The sequence below is a fragment of the Cavia porcellus genome, unplaced genomic scaffold (genome assembly GCF_034190915.1).
Source record: "Cavia porcellus strain 051 isolate PalLab524CR breed Dunkin Hartley unplaced genomic scaffold, mCavPor4.1 scaffold_13, whole genome shotgun sequence".
NCBI classification, from domain to species: Eukaryota; Metazoa; Chordata; class Mammalia; order Rodentia; family Caviidae; genus Cavia; species Cavia porcellus.
Window position 1 is genome coordinate 6,105,058 of NW_026947496.1, and position 16,460 is coordinate 6,121,517.

Sequence of the window (16,460 nt, forward strand, 5' to 3'; positions counted from 1 at the left end):
TGGACAAACCATGATAATTATCTTTAACTAAACATTGCCTGCAGTTGGCCCACAATTCGTCTTTCATTGCACCATTATGTAATCTTAATCATCTCCGCTACTCCTAAAGAACCAAATATGGGTCTTCTGACCCTATGAGGACTATACTGATGTAAAGATGTTCCTAGCCCTCGACAAGAGACTACTTCCTAACAATCTGTCTCCCTTGATCTCATTCCCACCTCTTCAGCTTCTTGTCATACTCCTATTTTTCTCTCAATACATCTTTTCCTTAATTTCAGTGTCCAAAAACCACTACTCTGATATCTAACATTGAAGACCTTTCTGACTGTTGGCTCTGCCTGCCCTTTAGCAAGACCAGTATATGGTTTAAACACCTCCTCACACCAAGCCAACCTTAAAGCCAACACTGTTTAAGTCTAAATTCCAGGACAGATGTGACCAGATAACCTTTCTTCTGTGGGGGCAGTACTGTGGAATAAACTCATGATGTTACACTTGCCAGACAGGCACATACATGGCTGTGCTAAATCCCCAGCCCCCAGAAAACCTTTTTTCACCTCTATCATCCAAATCCCTCCAGCTCTGTCTCTAAGGTGAGAAACCTGAACTCTTGTGTACACATTTTCTCTGTCCTGGATGCCTCATCTTCCAACTTCCCACCTCATGGCAGTTCTTCTTCTGTGGTCGAGGAGCACAACATTCCATTGACACAACAGGGCTCCTGTACTTTATTTGTTGTGACACTACAAGTTACGTTCCATACTAAACCCACAAATCATAACAGAGTACAAAACCCGTTTTCACCCTTGCATCATCAAATATCCCCCAGGAACATATCTGTTGTTCCAATCCTAATGAGTGTAGGTCTCTTTTCAGCTATTGACTTTGGTGCTGGAGGTATTGGAATGGGAACCCACTTTCACAACCAGTTATCTAATGAACTAAAGACAACTATTTATGGTGGATTTGATGTTGGTGTCTCAAGTCCATTGATTTTATCCTAGATGAAACCAACTTGTTGGTTGTGCTTGTCCACTAGAATCACAGAGCTCTTAATATCCTGGCAGTTGAAAGTGGTGGGACCTCTGCCATGTTGGGACAAGAAGGCTGTTACTTCATAAATCAGACAGGTATTCTCAAAAAATGCAGTTAGAAAACTTCAAGCCATTGCTGCCAAGATACAAAAAATAATTTCTGGCTCCTCTCTCTGGTCTTATTGGTGGCTTACCATAGACTGCTGAGCCCCTATCATCCTCCCCGTTTTAGGCCCCTTCATCACGATTATGTTTTTGCTACTCATAGCACTCTGTGTTTTTAAACTTCTCTCAAGATTTCTCCAATTAAGGCAGTTAACACTGAAGAACTTCTCATCTTAGCTGACAACCATGGCACCAGCTTCTATATGGTACTACCTATCAACCTGACAATCACATCAGCCTCTATCATGATGCTTCCATTCAGCAGGAAGCAGTCCAAGAGAGCCACTGCCCTTCTCACAACCAAAACATGGGAATGATGGTTTTCCTCTCATATAGAAGTCCCGAAGTCATCATGGCAGCAGTCCAACACGGTGAAGGACCCAGAGACAACAGGATATCAATTTCTTCTTTTTCTTCCCTCAGCCCACAACAAACCCTCTTTCCTTTTGTGTGTGTGCAGCAATGCTCCTCCAATCAGTTGCTAATATGTCACCTTGCCCACATGCTAAAACACCACCCCAGTCAAACCTCCCACCACTTCTTTGTCTGCCTCGGAAGGAACTTGAATTCTTCTGCACACTCCTGTGTCTGCAATAAAGGTCTCTTTATTTCTTTGTTTCTGTCTCTGGGTCTCTTAATTCTGCTAAAAACAAACCTAACAAAAAACTCAAAACATCAGGGTCTAACCAAATAGATGTAAATGTTAAAATGAGGGAAAACATCTAGAAAGTTTCCACAAGACACAACTGATCCATGAAGGGAATGAAAGTTCTTAAGTAACACTGAGTTTCCTGTGAGGAGCCTGGAGGAGGCTCCCTGGATCCCTGATCCATGTTCTTCTGCACTGAGAGTGAGATAGGACCTCTCAGCCCCATAGCACTCGTGCTCCGAGCTGCCCGCAACCTGACAAGCAGCAGTGTAGGTCACCTTGTGCGACCTAGTGCATGGCTTCAGGGATCCCACACCTGTGGTCTCCTTGGCTGCACCCAGAGGGGATCCCAGATCCCTGCTGGACTGGTTAGACGACTGCACATTGGCTCAGACCAGGGCCCTTAGAGAGGATCCGTTCAGGTGCTTAGGTCAGACATCTGTTCCACGGATCTGCAGACTTCTCCTTATGCAGTAGGAGGGCACTGCTTCCAGAGCACTCCTCTGTTTCAGTTCCACAGACACCAGACTCCGTGGTCCTTAGGTGAAGCTGGGAGGTTTCTGTGGGTCTGGCCTTGCTCCTGGCGGGCTATGACCTGGTCCATAGCAGTGTGTCTGTGCGGATTGAATCCTGCAGCTTATCTGGTTACCTTCCATCCAAGTACTGCCACACATTTAAGGTTCCAGTTGCTGTAGGGAAGCTCTGAAAGACAGCCCTTCGAGGTGCAAAACCTATCCTGTGGTGAGGTTTCCCTAGCCCAGGTGAAAGTCAGCCTGGTCCTCCTGCTGATAAGAAGGATCGGGTTTCACATGGGAAAGCATCTGCAGCTTTCCAGGACCCTCCATGGTTTGGATAATTTCCTGGAGCCACACTGTGGACACCTGACATCTCAGTTTCCTGAAGTACAGGCTGACTTGGTAAGACCAGGTAGCAAAACTTGGAGACATTTCTACCCCTGCAGCTGAAATTTTGAAATCATAATATCTGGTTAAAATTTCCATGTTAACCAGTTTGATCTGATCCAATGTTATGTACCCTAACCCATTTTGCATCCTAACCCATTACATCACATTTTTATTTATAATCATGAGCAATTTAGGTACTTTCTCTGAATTATTTCTACAGTTCTCATGACCAAGTGTATATCTTAACTTTCTCTAAAATTGATTCCAGGATTTTTTGTGTCCATTGAATATATTGAACTACCACAGTCCTGACTGTCATAACTGCATGATCTACTTCATAAGCCACTAGTGGAAAATTTGTCTTTCAAGTGTAATCACAGACTCCATGGCAAGTTCTTCCTTGCCTCATCCTGTTTTGGGTCTTTAATCTTCTGATAAGCTCCACCTTGCTCCTCTACATCACGGCAGGCAGTAGCTTGAACAGATCTACAGTCAGATGTATGGTGGGCATTGTTCTTTGCTGTCATCCAGACACACAGTCCAGTGCTTTTCCTCTGTCTCATGGCTCTGTGGGACGTCCTCTTCCAGGGTGCCATGGGCTGGAGCGGTGGGCATATGGCTTTTTGTCTGTGTGAGCATCACAAGTGTGTGCTCTACCAACTGCACAGCTCCCAGTTGGCAGCGAGTTCCAGCCCAGAAATCAGAACCATTTGTACAGAATGAGTGAGGGCCACTGAGGAGACTACCATACTGACAATTAGGAGAACCAGGGAGACAGCTCCCCTAAGAATTAAACCAAGATTTCCTTTGTCCTGTGGGTCAGATGTTCTGCATGTCTATGTAGTAAATGTGATGCCAGGAGTAGGCGTATGCTTCAGTAAGATTAACAGGAACCAAACTCCTGGCATGTGACCTGTTATCTACAATGTCTGTGTAGAGCGATGCTGGTTTTATACAGTGGCTCAAGGTACAATTTAATCATTCAAAAGAGTTCGTATACAACAAACAATATCATGTAGAATCACATGAGAAGTATAAATGCAAATGGAATTTCAACAGATTTATATTTCAACATTAGAAATATATTGCCCTTCTTAGACTTGATGTTGGTGAGAGTCCATATATTCCCCTGCATGGAAGGCAGGGGAAATTTTCAAAATTTTTTTTGTGTGGGTACCACTTGTCCATCATGGATCAACTGCAGCTTGAAGGCCGTGAGTCTTGAGCTGGTCCAATTTACTAGCTGTAGAGGTTGTTTAGTATCATTATTTAATATGTCCATTTTAGGTTTGGCCATGAGCCTACACTTTTGTTCTTGGTACCAGGAATCAAACTCAGGACCTTGTGCTTTCTAGACAGGTGCTCCATTTCTTTTTTGCCAATAAATTCTGTCCATAGGCCCCAATTAATAAACTCATATTGCCTCACTTTTTCTTTTGTACTGATCTCAGCACAGCAGGTAGTCCAAGGCCTGCAATACCATCATTTGTATTTTGAATATCAATTAAAGAAGAAATGATTAGCTTTGGTTTCTGTAGATCAGTCATCCAGGCCGCCATCCCTCCTGAGTCCCAGGGCTCCTGGCCGACTCTGTCTACTGTCAAGACTTCAGAGTCACTAGTCTTGGCTTCCTCAGGGGAAAGGGCTCCTTTCTGCCCTACCTCCATCCCTGGGGCATAGCCCTGTCCTCTCCCTGCTGCTCCATAATCTGAGAAGTTCTCAACTTCCTGATGCTAATTACAGTGAGTGTGCAGCAATGAGTGCAGAAATAGAGTGATGTGCAATTCCCTCTGGGCTCCAGATTTCAAGGAGCAGGATATGTGCTGCCTTGGTCTGCTTCATTAAGTATCAGAGCTAAGGTCTAATTTGGAGTAATAACCGCAGAGTCAGAGATGTAACTTCTGTACATATCCAAGTACACTACTCACTCATAAAAAAGCCTGAGTGCTAAAATCACAGTCACCCTCAGTGAGTAGGGAAAAGAGCTCTGCTCGGGACCTGCAGGGTCTGCCCTAGAATGACTGGTGATTGGATTGCTAGCTCTGTGCACAAGAATCAACTTTTGCTCTTGAGCCGTGCTGAAATAATTCTTCACGTTCTGAACAGTGGCCCAAACCAGGCAGGGCCACTGGAACTGGAAGCTCCAGCTATGCCACCTTTAAGCACTTTTAGCTGAGAGCAGTGTGTGTGGGGTGAGCTATCAGAATTGTTCACCAGCACCTGCTGCCTTACCCTGTTGTGAAGTGGCCCCTTTCTTGTCATTTGCACGTAGACCCTAAAGGAGATTCACAGAGATGAAGGTAGCTCGCTGTAGGCTCACTGCAGGCTGCCTGCACACAGGCTCAGTCACACCTCTCTGCTTCCCCTCAGCCTTGCCCTGCTGAGGGCTCCTCCCCATGGACATGGGTGGGACTGTGCTGAAGGACTGGATGGCACGGAGACTGCCCTGCAGGTGACATCAGTTTCCCAGGAACCTCCTGAGCTGTGGCTCTGCTGGCTAAGCTGAGTCCTTTGGAGTGAGAGGTGGGAAGAGAGCAGGCTCCTGGTGGTGCCCACAGAAGCTGCCATGGCAGCAGAGTCTGTGCCTGTCCCAACTGCTGTGCCCAGTGCTGCACTGCAGCTGCAGGCCGCACTGCTCTGAGGACTCAGAATCAGCCTGTGCAGCTTGGGGCTGCTGGAGAGAGATTCTTCTTCTTCTTCTTCTTCTTCTTCTTCTTCTTCTTCTTCTTCTTCTTCTTCTTCATCTTTTTTCTTCTGCTTTATTTCTTTTTTTTTATTTAAAGAGAAAAACAAATCTAAATGAAGCAAGACACTAAAAGGCTAGAAATAATACAGAATTTCAAGAGAAAAAATATACAGTAAGAGTTCACCAGTTAATAGATCACACATTGTCATCTTACAAACAGCTGTCCAGATTACAAAATTAAAGCATACAAAGTGGAGATTAATACAGTGAGATTGCAGTCAGTTCTGTTCAATGATCCAAGAAAAACTCAGCAATATGGTTATCTATCCTACACATTTAAATATACTTGTAGTTATATCCTTTAGATCATTTTCTTTCCTCTCATTTTTACGCTAACAATCACACATTTTAGTTTCCATTACTTCCACAGTTTTTTTTTTAACTTTTTCTTTGAAGAGGGAAAGAAAAAAAGATTTAAAAAGACCAAAAAAAAAAAAAAAAGAACAAAACAAAACAAAACAAAAACAAGACAGACCAAAGAAAACCCAATGTGACAAAGCAAACCAGAGTCAGTTAGATCAGGAGGATGGACATAGTATTAAAAAAAAAAAAGATTACTAGGTGATCAACAATGGTTACCATTATGCCTCTTGTTACCCTATAAAGAGTAGCCTATATCAGCTGGTATAAAAGAACTGAACAAAACTGTACATAAGACCAATAAAACCACATTGGAGAGCTTACAGGATTCCAAAGAAGATAATAGTCAAATAATAACGGGCATCACAGAATATCTGGTTGCCTTCCAAATGGTTGCCTATATCCTAAAACTTGATACTATTAAGCAAAACAGAATATAATAAAATCAATCAGAACAAGATGTGGAGAACAATACAGGGGTTCAAATCAGGTTAATAGGGAAACAAAAGATTACTATAATCTATCACACTATTTTTAATTTAGTTTTCCCTTAGTTAAAAGATACTAAGAAATAAATTAATTTAAAAAAAGGAAAGAAAAATGGGGGGAGACTGAGATAAAAAAAAAAGAATGTATCCATATAACAACACTGGTCAGAACCAAAAAATTTAAGCATCATTGTGTTTCACCAGATAGCCTGACATTAATAGTAGTTACCATAGTGACACTTTCCTTGAAATATTTGAGTCTAGCTTCGTATACTATAGCATCAAATTTATCAAGACAGTGTGAAACCATTCAAGAGAATGAAATTATTGCACAGTATTTAGAACCAGCTAGCAGAAACCAAACATCAATTTCTATATTATCTCTTTGTCTATAAAAAAACTTGCTTATACTATCGCATACATGAAGATATAATAAGATACAACATGTTAGAACCAATGGAAACAAATGAACAACAACTTGATGGAGCTTCAAAACAGGATGATATTAAATCAGCGCTAGCTATTCTGCTCTTATTTTCTTCAAAATAGCTATTTGTAGTATCACAGACAATAAAATAAAACCACCCAAATTAAAACCATTCCGATTAATGAGAGAAAACATTATATGGCTTCAAACCAGTGTGACTGGGAATCATGATTACCACATACTTTCATGTATTCTTATTGTTTCTTACACTAGGGAAACTATTCAGTATTTATACAGGTGAGTTTGATTTATTTCACGTACGAGTATGGTCTCGAGCTGTGTCCATTTATTTATAAATGTCTCAATGTGATCATTCTTTATAGCTGAGTAGTACTCCATTGTATAAAAAAACCACAACTTTTTTATCCATTCCTCAGTTGATGGACTCTTAGGTTGTTTCCAAGATCTGGCTATTACAAATTGTGCTGCTATAAACATGGTTGCACATATATCACTGTGGTATGATGCTTTCAGTTTTTCTGGGAATATGCCTAGAAGTGGAATAGCTGGGTCAAACAGTGCTTCCAGTCCCAGCTTTCTGAGAAATCTCCAGACTGACCTCCACAAAGGTTGCACCAGTCTACACTCCCAACAGTGCAGGAGAGTTTCTTTTTCCCCACAACCTCTCCAGCATTTGTTGTTGGTGGTTTTCTTGATCCTGGCCATTGTTTCAGGAGTGAGATGAAATCTCAGTGTGGTTTTAATTTGCATTTCTCTAATGACTAGTGATGCTGAACATTTTTTCATATATTTATTTGCTGTTTGTATTTCTTCATCTGAAAATTGTTTATTCATCTCCGATGCCCATTTTTGGATGGGGTTGTGAATTTTGGGGGTCTGATTTTTTTTTAATTCTTTGTATGTTTTAGACAGAAGTCTTTTGTCTGAGGGACAGTTCACTAGAATTCTTTCCCAGTTTGTGGGTTTTCTTTTCACTATGTTAGAGATTACTTTCTATGTGCAGAAACTTTTTAATAAGATGTGATCCCAGTTATTGACTCTAGGAAGTATTTCCCATGCGGTTTGAGTCTTGTTCATGAATTCTCTACCTACCCCTAAGTCTTCAAGTTTTTTTACCCAATTTGTCTTCCAATAGATTTAATGTCTCTGTTTTAATATTTACATTTTGATCCTTTTAGATTTTATTTTAGTATATGCTGATAGACATGGGTCTGGTTTTAGTTTTTGGCATATGGAGAGCCAGTTTTTCTAGCATCATTTATTAAAGAGACTGTCATTCTTCCAGTGAATCTGCTTGGCTCCTTTATCAAAGATAATGTGGTTGAGTGTGTTTGTAGTTGTGGTTGTATCTTCTAATCTATTCCATTGGTCTTCGTCTCTGTTTTGATTCCAGTACCATGTTGATTTTACTGAAGTTGCTTTGTAGTATAACTTCAAGTCAGGGAGTGTGATGCCACCTGCCTTGCCTTTGCTGCTTAGAACTGTCCTTGTTATTCTAGGTCTCTTCTCACCCCAAATGAATTTTAGGGGTGATTTCTCGAGATCTATAAGGTATGTTGATGGTATTTTTATTGGGATTGCATTGAATCTGTATAACAGTTTTGGGAGAATGGCCATTTTCACAATATTTATTCTTCCTATCCATGAGCAAGTGATGTCTTTCCATTTTCTGAGATCATCTTCAATTTCATTTTTCAATGTATTACAATTTTCCCCGTACAAGTCTTTCTCTTCTTTCGTGAGAGTAATTCCTAAATACTTCATTTTCTTGGTTGGTAGTGTGAAGGGTGTGGCTTCTCTTATTTCTGGGAGACACTTCTTCCAGCTGCCTTATTTTTATCTACTTCATTGTTGTTTCTGTTTATGGCACTGCAGGTCCTTTGCACTCAAGGATTTATGTGCCAGTATGGCTTCCTCACCGTGTGCCATCTACAGAGCTCCTGTGCAGAGGAAATTCTCCCCTCATGCCAGGTTTCCAAAATCTCAGCTCAATGCATACAGGAAGTTAAACACAAAGAAACTAGGACATTCCTAACTTGGAAATGAAAATTTGATGTATTTTTCAATGTAAAAAGGCATTCCAAATGAAACCGTCACATTTCAAAGTGTGAAATGTTATTGACAGAGGCATGGTTCATGTGAGATTGATTGGAATTGGAAGAAAAGAAAACTCATTAGATACCCGAAGAGTCTGTATCTTTATAAAAGCAAGGAGGAATTCTTCCCCAAACTGAGAGCTCTCTGATAACATTTCATCTATCCCTTGAGGCAGCGGCCTAAACATTTCTGAAATCTTCTCTTAAGGAACTGGCCCCCACCCCATCCTGCCTTGTGCTTTTGCCCTTTAAAGATCAGAAGACAAGGGAAGTTTCCCAGCTTCCATCCCCTGCCTACAACTGCCCTCATTAGACATAGGAAGACGGATGTTTCTTCTTCTGAGGGAAATTATTGCAGGACACAAGCAAACATATACTCCTTGGAAAAAGACAGTGTAAGTCTGAGAAATTAAGGGATGCAGAAAGTAGAACAGCCTGTGACACAAGATGGGGAGCTTCCTCAGTACATGAGAGAACGCTGGGCAAGCTTTCATCCGTGTCTTGTTTTCAGTAAGTGTGACCCATGGCTTCCCATCATTTCCTGGTGACACTGCATAGAATGTGCCTGTGCTCTACCCCGCCGCTCTTATTGCAGGAGCCTAAGTGTTGTCACATTGGGTGGCTCATGATGTCTGAAAACACAGAGCAGCCACAGATAGCACTTCCCCTAATAATAAAACCCTCAGAACTAAATAAGAGGTTTCAAAAAGCTCTGCCATACTCTTGGCTCAAAGGAAAAGCACAGGTCTCCAGCCTACCACGTGGTGCCATGAAAGCTGGTCCCATTCTGTTGTTCACAGACCAATCTGATCTTCCCTGTAGCACTGTGCTTCTGTCCCTTTTTCTTTGCTCTAAATAGGTCTCTTCCCATCTTCCCTTTTTCTTCAACTAAATCTTGGTGCTGTTTGCTTAGCTTTAATTTATATTATCATTGAAGTGAGCTCCCATCTATATAAAGCATCACAAAGTACCTCGGAAACCCTGCATTCAGTGAATAAGATTGTAAAACCAAGGGTGGAGAGGCCCTGGGACTCAAGACTTTGAGGTGCCAACACCAAGGGAGTCACACTTTGTACACCATGGTCTCCACTGCCATGAGAACAGAACCTTCGGCTGCTGGGGAGAAGCACCACTTGGCTGCAGACTCTCAGCACATCCTGGCCTCAGGAAGTCACCAGGTCCTTCCTCCCCAGGCTGCATCCAGAGCTCCTGTCTACAGCTCCTAGTCCATCTTGCTTCACAGGTCCCAGAGGATGTTTTTAACCCAATGTAGACTCCAAGTTCTTTCATATCTCTGTTTAACATGAACTGCTTTTGAGAAACTCTGCTATGGAAACGGCTGTGTGTGCAGCTGGCGAAGGCTGGGGTGGGGTGGGGTGGGATGCACAGACCTTCATGTTGAGGAATAAGCTGTGCATCTACTGCTGCATTCTCAGAGGAAATCAACGCTGTCAGTTGCCCTTTCCTCTACCCTGTTCTACGTGTCCTGGCCAAGCATTGTGGTGTGAGAAGGAGCCCACTTCTGCATAAGATCTCAATGCTCACTAACTTTTGAGAGAAACCTGTGTGACCATTTTCAAAATTTATTCTATCTTGATAACCAATGGTTCTTATGTCACAGAATAGGAAGTGCCCTTGATGTTCTGCATCTGGAATATGGGCCCGTGAGTGCTCTGGGGAGCAGCTGTAGCCTGTTTGCTGCTCTGGGCTAGTTGCCAGCTGCATGCATGAGTTAGTTCCTGCAGCTCAATGAGATATTCAGGGATGATATCTGTGATTCCTGGTGGGTGTCTTTCTTTTAAAGTTCACTGTCAAGCATTGGTTCTCTCTCAACCTTCAGTCCTACAGTTCTTGCTGGAGCATGAGTGGATTAGTTTGGGTCGTTGTTAAAGGAGTTGCACATGAGTATTGGGTCTTGTTTTCTTTTTTATGCTTAGTTGTGAGCAATGAATTCATTGCTTCCTTCATGGAAGGATAGAATGATTTTTTGGAAGGAGCATCAGCTGTCCTGATCAGTCAGGTCCTTTCATTTTCTTCCTGTTTGATCTAACTCAATGACTGATGCAGAAATTTCTTGTTTTGCCTTTTATTTTAATGTGGGGTACAAAGAAAGAGCTTCTGCAGAGAAAATACTCACTGTGACTCTGATATAAATAGTACTGCTTCTGCAGTCATGCAGGCCTTTGTTACATTTGGAAGAAAATTTCTATAATAAGTCACAAAAGAATACAGAAAACAAAGTCTGTGCAATCTAATTGACTTCAAAGCTGTGTGTAAATTGTACAAATTTGTCATGATAAGTAGACACTTATACCTTTGTTAAGTGGAGAGCAAATGAGTCTAAAATTTGCCTGAACTGTGAAGAGGTGGAGGAATTTTTACGCAATGGGTACAGACCTAAATGTGAAGTAAAATTCTTTGTTCAGCCTGTGATGAACTATACTACATATTTTCAAATACTCATCAAGTTTTTGTTAATACACCCTATAATTTACTGAAATACTTCAAGAATGAATTCTCTGTTCATTACCAATAGAGTCAATTTGTTTATAATCCATTGAGGATAAAGATATTGGTACCACTGTGAGTAATAAGCCACAAATATTTTAAGCTTAATTCATTTTTAATTATGCAAAGAGCTGAATTGTCATGCTTAAAAATATAGAACTGTGTACTATATTAAATGGAATTCTTTGTCTATATATTCATTTAAAATTTTTATTTTCTTCCATTGTTCTCTAAATGTTTTATGTGAACAATACCAAAGTTAATAATTTCCCCTGAACTTTGTAACTATTTATTGAAGCATTATTTTTATATTGATCAAAATTAGTTCTTATATATCATACCATATTTGTAATACCAAATTCTTGTACACATTTCCTAAAGTATCTTTAAATTGGTATTACGGAGTTTTCAAGTAGACCATAAAAGTAGATCCCTTGGCTAGCACTTACCAGGCAGTTAGATAATAATGAACATTATAGCTCATAGAAATTTTTCTTGTTCTAATTCTCAAGGGGGGAACATACCAATAAGCTCGTATCTAGAAATCAAATCGCTGGCTTCTCATAATTGCAGTAAAATTTGCCAAGTGATTTTCTACTGTTATAGTAGCCCTACAGTATGTGGCACATGCATTAGAATTAGACCGACTTTTACAGGTGGCTTTGGGGAGAGTGACCATTGTGCATTGCTTCGTGTTTCTATGACATCCCTGTGAGCTCAGGCTGCAGGATCCAGTACAGCTGTCTGAGAATGAAATCTGACCTTTGTAAGCTAATTTAATATGATTAGTTTCACACATTGCATGAAAGAATCAAGAACTGTTCCATACTTACTTACTAAACAACCAAGTTCCACAGTAAAGTGTCAGCTTCTGTGTGTCCCACGAGTGCCCCCACAATGACCCAGATGTCCCTCTCTGTGAATCAAAATAAATGGACTAAAAACTGCATAACCAAGGGTGAGAAATTCTTTAACATTTATGACAGTGGAAAGAGTCACTAAGGAGCAACTTATAATCAGAGAAAGGAGACAGTCTATCCAATAAAACACAATAAAGCAAAGCATCAGAAGGAGAATGCTTTGGGCAGCTTTGATTTCAGGAGGAGCTGTGTAGAGGAACTTGGCATTCTGCAGATGAAGAATCTGCTGGTGGTGTTTGTGGAGAACCCGCACCATGTAGCCGCTGGCTGCACCCATGATGCCCTGAAACCCTGCATCCCGCAGCACCATGCAGGTGAGAAAAATCCACTTTACCTTCTTACTTTCTGGAAGAAAATAGCAGTACCTTTCACTGTTACTAACTTTTGATGAGTTGGTGCTGATATTTGTGATGGAGTGGAGTAAGCTCATGCTTATCAAAGAGTTGAGACTCCAAAAATAGAGAAGGACAAGGAGGACATAGCGTGCTGACCTTGGCTTGAGCCTCCTCCATCCTGAGTGTCTGGGACAGATGGTGACCGCCTGGACCACCGTGAGGAAGCTGCTGGTACAGATGGAGAGGCCCCGGGACACCCTCTCCATATAAACAACAATCTTGCAGCCTGTGTCATCTAGGAGGTTTCTCACACCCAAAGCTGCTAAGGTACCTGGCACTCCCTTGGAAAGCAGAGTCATGGTGTTTGTAACAGCCAAATGGACGAGAATAAGGTATATAGATTTCTGCTCTTTGCCTGCAAATATGAGCACGTACTTCCCCAACACAAAGATGTTCCCTGTAGTGCCAAGTCCAGTTAGCGAGGCAGAGATTGTTCCCTCGACAATGTTAGCTGGCATTTCTAACCTAACAGGCAAGAATGGATTCCACACATGCATAGCTTTCTAATAAAAGCTTCAATAATAATGACAAGTATGTTTCTGTAACACACAGTTTGACAGCAATTTTCTGGCCTGTGAGAGACAGCACTGCCCTGTAAAGATGCACATTCTGTTGAAAGGACTGTTTGTCTTTTGCTGCTCACTCTTGCAGGTCATTCCGGATGAATTCTAGTGCTGGTCTGACGACTCATATTCACAACTGCAAATTAATAAGACAAGTTTCCTTTACCTCCACAGTTGTAAAAGCTTTCTACTTGTTCAAATTCTTGTATACTCACCTATGTTCAACAGAAACAAGCCTGAATTTAACCCCAAGTCTCCCCAAGAAGGATGGCTTCCCATGCTGGCATTTAAGTCTATCAGATTCCCATTAACCAATTTCAAAAGACCATGGCTGGTATGGAATGATGTCACTCAATGAGTGCCATCATCACATCTGACACCTGTGGTGTGACCATGGAAACCATGTTTCTGTTAACTGTGCAGCTGCTTCTTCCTTGTCTTTTTTCCCCAGTCAGTGCACTAACAGTAGTGCTTCTTTGGTCTTTCAGTTAAAGCTGCTGGTGTGTCTGTTTCATAGTTGGAAAGAATTGTATTTTTTCACAACTAGGAGCTTCAGTGGCACTTTGTCACCGAGAAATTGATATCACACTGTTTCCTCTACTTCCTACAGCAAACTAAGGGAATCTGTTAGACTTCTTCACACTAAAGGTCTCTAAGAAAATAAAGCACACGGAAGTAGGTTTGACCTCAGGATTGGCTTCAGCCGGTGTGATGACTGCAGGACACCAGTTAATATTTGAACTTGCCTGCCTAAAAAAGGGTTTTGATTTGCTATGTCTAAAGAAATGCATTGCATTCAGTTACATAAATGATGCTTCATTTGGTTGAATTAACTTATACTTCAGGAAGTTTACAGCATTTATCTCAGGTCCAATTTTCAAGAGTTAAAAGGTGAAATTAGTGCTGTTTCCTTCATAGCACTAGGATAAAGTTAAAGTGAATTATTTCTTGTTATTTAAAATTGAAGCCTAGGAATTTCATGGTGAAAATTCTCTAAAAAGCAACTGCAATTTTTTTTCTTAATAATGATTAATTGTCCTCCTATTAAACATATGTATAATAAACTAAGTTAACTGGCATGCTGTATTACGTGTTAGGTTAAGGAGACTTATATCTTCCTGCAGATAGTAAACTGAAAGGTAAGGCATGAGTGGAGTATATAACACAGTGAGAAATGACACAGTGAGAAATCACACAGTTAGTCCATATTGAGAACAGAATTTCACCAAACATGAAACATCCACATTTTATAAAAGGCTATGATGCTCACAGAAATGTTGTACAAGGGAAATCTGAGGAAAAATAGCAGAATTTTTCATAGAATCTCAAAGGCATCTACAGCTTCCTGAATATGCAAGGCACTCAAAGAGGAATCATTATGCAAAGGCAAACACACCAGGTTCCTGGTGCTGTCAGAGCCAGGGCACAGGGGCAGAAATGGCTTGGTATGTCTGCAGTAATGATTTCTGGACCTGCTGCTCCTTTTTTACCTGAGGTGCTGATATTTTAATGATCTCAGGATGAGTGAGGATCCTAAGGCTCACAGATCTTCTGAATAACTTCTTACTCAGCCAAAGATTGATGAGTTTTTAGCTTCTGAGAGAATATTTTAAGTGTGAATAAATGTAACCTGTGAGAGCTACTCACCTTCCAAAGTGTGGTGTAGTCAGTTCTGTTATGTGTCTCCCATGGAGGTGTTTCTCCAAATCTTGTTTTGCAAGGTGAGCCTCCCGTCATATTTATATATGTTTAGGTTTAGTGAGCTCTTGTCTATGGTAAGCCCTGTCCTGGAGTTTAATTTTTAGTACTGTTACCCTGTCAAGGAGAAGGAAAACCTCTGCAGAATCCTAGTCCCTGGAGTACACCTTTCCTTCTACCATCACAATCACACTGTTGTTTAGTTCAGAAGTTTTCTGAGGCTCAGTTGGGCCTTAATTATTTTAAGAGAAGATAGCACAGTGACAGAGTGAAGATCCAGCTGTGTTACTGTGTTTAGGGACACCTGCTTTTCAGATCCTCCCCTTGGTTCCTAAAGTTCCAAGCTGTGAGGTAGAAGGGGGAGCAGTTTCTCAATCACGGAATGAATCATTTCTCTCTCCTTCTCAAGGCAGTGAGCAGGGATAATCACTGGGCTTTCTGAGCACATCTCAGCCATGCACACGGGCAGGATTAAGTCATCCTGCTTTATCAGTCTATGTGCTCTGCCGATTTACATCCCACCACCAGATTCCACAGCTTTCTGTGTCTGGCGACTGGACCAGCACTTGTGGATTCTTGATAGTGTCCACGCCAAGCAGTGAGAGGGAATCTGTTCTTCCCTATGGCTGAAGATATCAAATATGTTTAAATACTTTCTGTCCATTTGTATTTCTTCTGTTAAACGTATATACAGCTTATTTGCCTGAGTAGTGTTTTGTGGGGCAGTTGGAGATTTTTTTGAGCTACTTACATATTTTGGACATCAATCCCGTGACAGAGAAATCAGGATGGGTTTTGATGTGTTTTAAGGCTCCAAGGTCATGGATGAATTTTCAGTTGATTTTGCATAGGGTGGCAGGCAGAGATCATGTTCAGTCCCTGCATGTGGATATTTATTTTTCCCAGCAACTTTTCTGAAAGAATCTATGTCTCTCACTTTTGTTTTTGTCTCTTCACTGACAATCAGGTGGCAGAGCCTGGGAGCATCCATTCAGCCCTTTGTTCAGGCTCAGCAGTCTAAATGCCCATTTTGGGAAATATGTTGTTTTTTTTTTATTATTTAAGAGGAAAAAAAGAAAAACACAAAACAAAACAAAGCGGTGTAAGGGTACACATAATACAGAACTACAGAAAAAAAAACATAATAGTAAGACATCACCTGTTAATATATTACATATTATCATCTTGAAAATAGTTGCTCAAATCACAGTATCAAAGAATACAAGGTGGACATTCAAACAGGGAGACTGCAAACAGCTGTGTTCAATGATCCAAAAACATTGATATAGTCAGCTATTTAACACCCCTAAATACATTTGCTGTTATATCCGTTAGAGCTCTTTTTCTTTTTTTTTTCTTTTTTCTTTTTTTTCCCCTGTCTTTTTTACAACAAAATTTACACATTTTGGATTTTATTATTCTTTAGTGCTTATTACTTTTTTGTGGGGGAGAGAATACAGTCAAATATGGCAAAACAAAGCT

At 40.9% G+C, this 16,460-nt stretch overlaps 1 protein-coding gene across 1 annotated transcript; it reads right to left on the bottom strand.

Moving 5' to 3' along the window:
* Positions 1–12,266: 12,266 nt before the first annotated feature.
* Positions 12,267–13,175, bottom strand: Cavporv1r661 (vomeronasal 1 receptor cavPorV1R661). Its single transcript, NM_001167439.1, has one exon. It carries the CDS (start codon positions 13,173–13,175, stop codon positions 12,267–12,269), a length of 909 nt encoding a protein of 302 aa, NP_001160911.1.
* Positions 13,176–16,460: the final 3,285 nt, after the last annotated feature.

What these genes read in the sequence shown, in the direction of transcription:
- Cavporv1r661 (NM_001167439.1), bottom strand. Translation starts at nt 13,175, where the DNA reads ATGCCAGCTAACATTGTCGAGGGAACAATCTCTGCCTCGCTAACTGGA.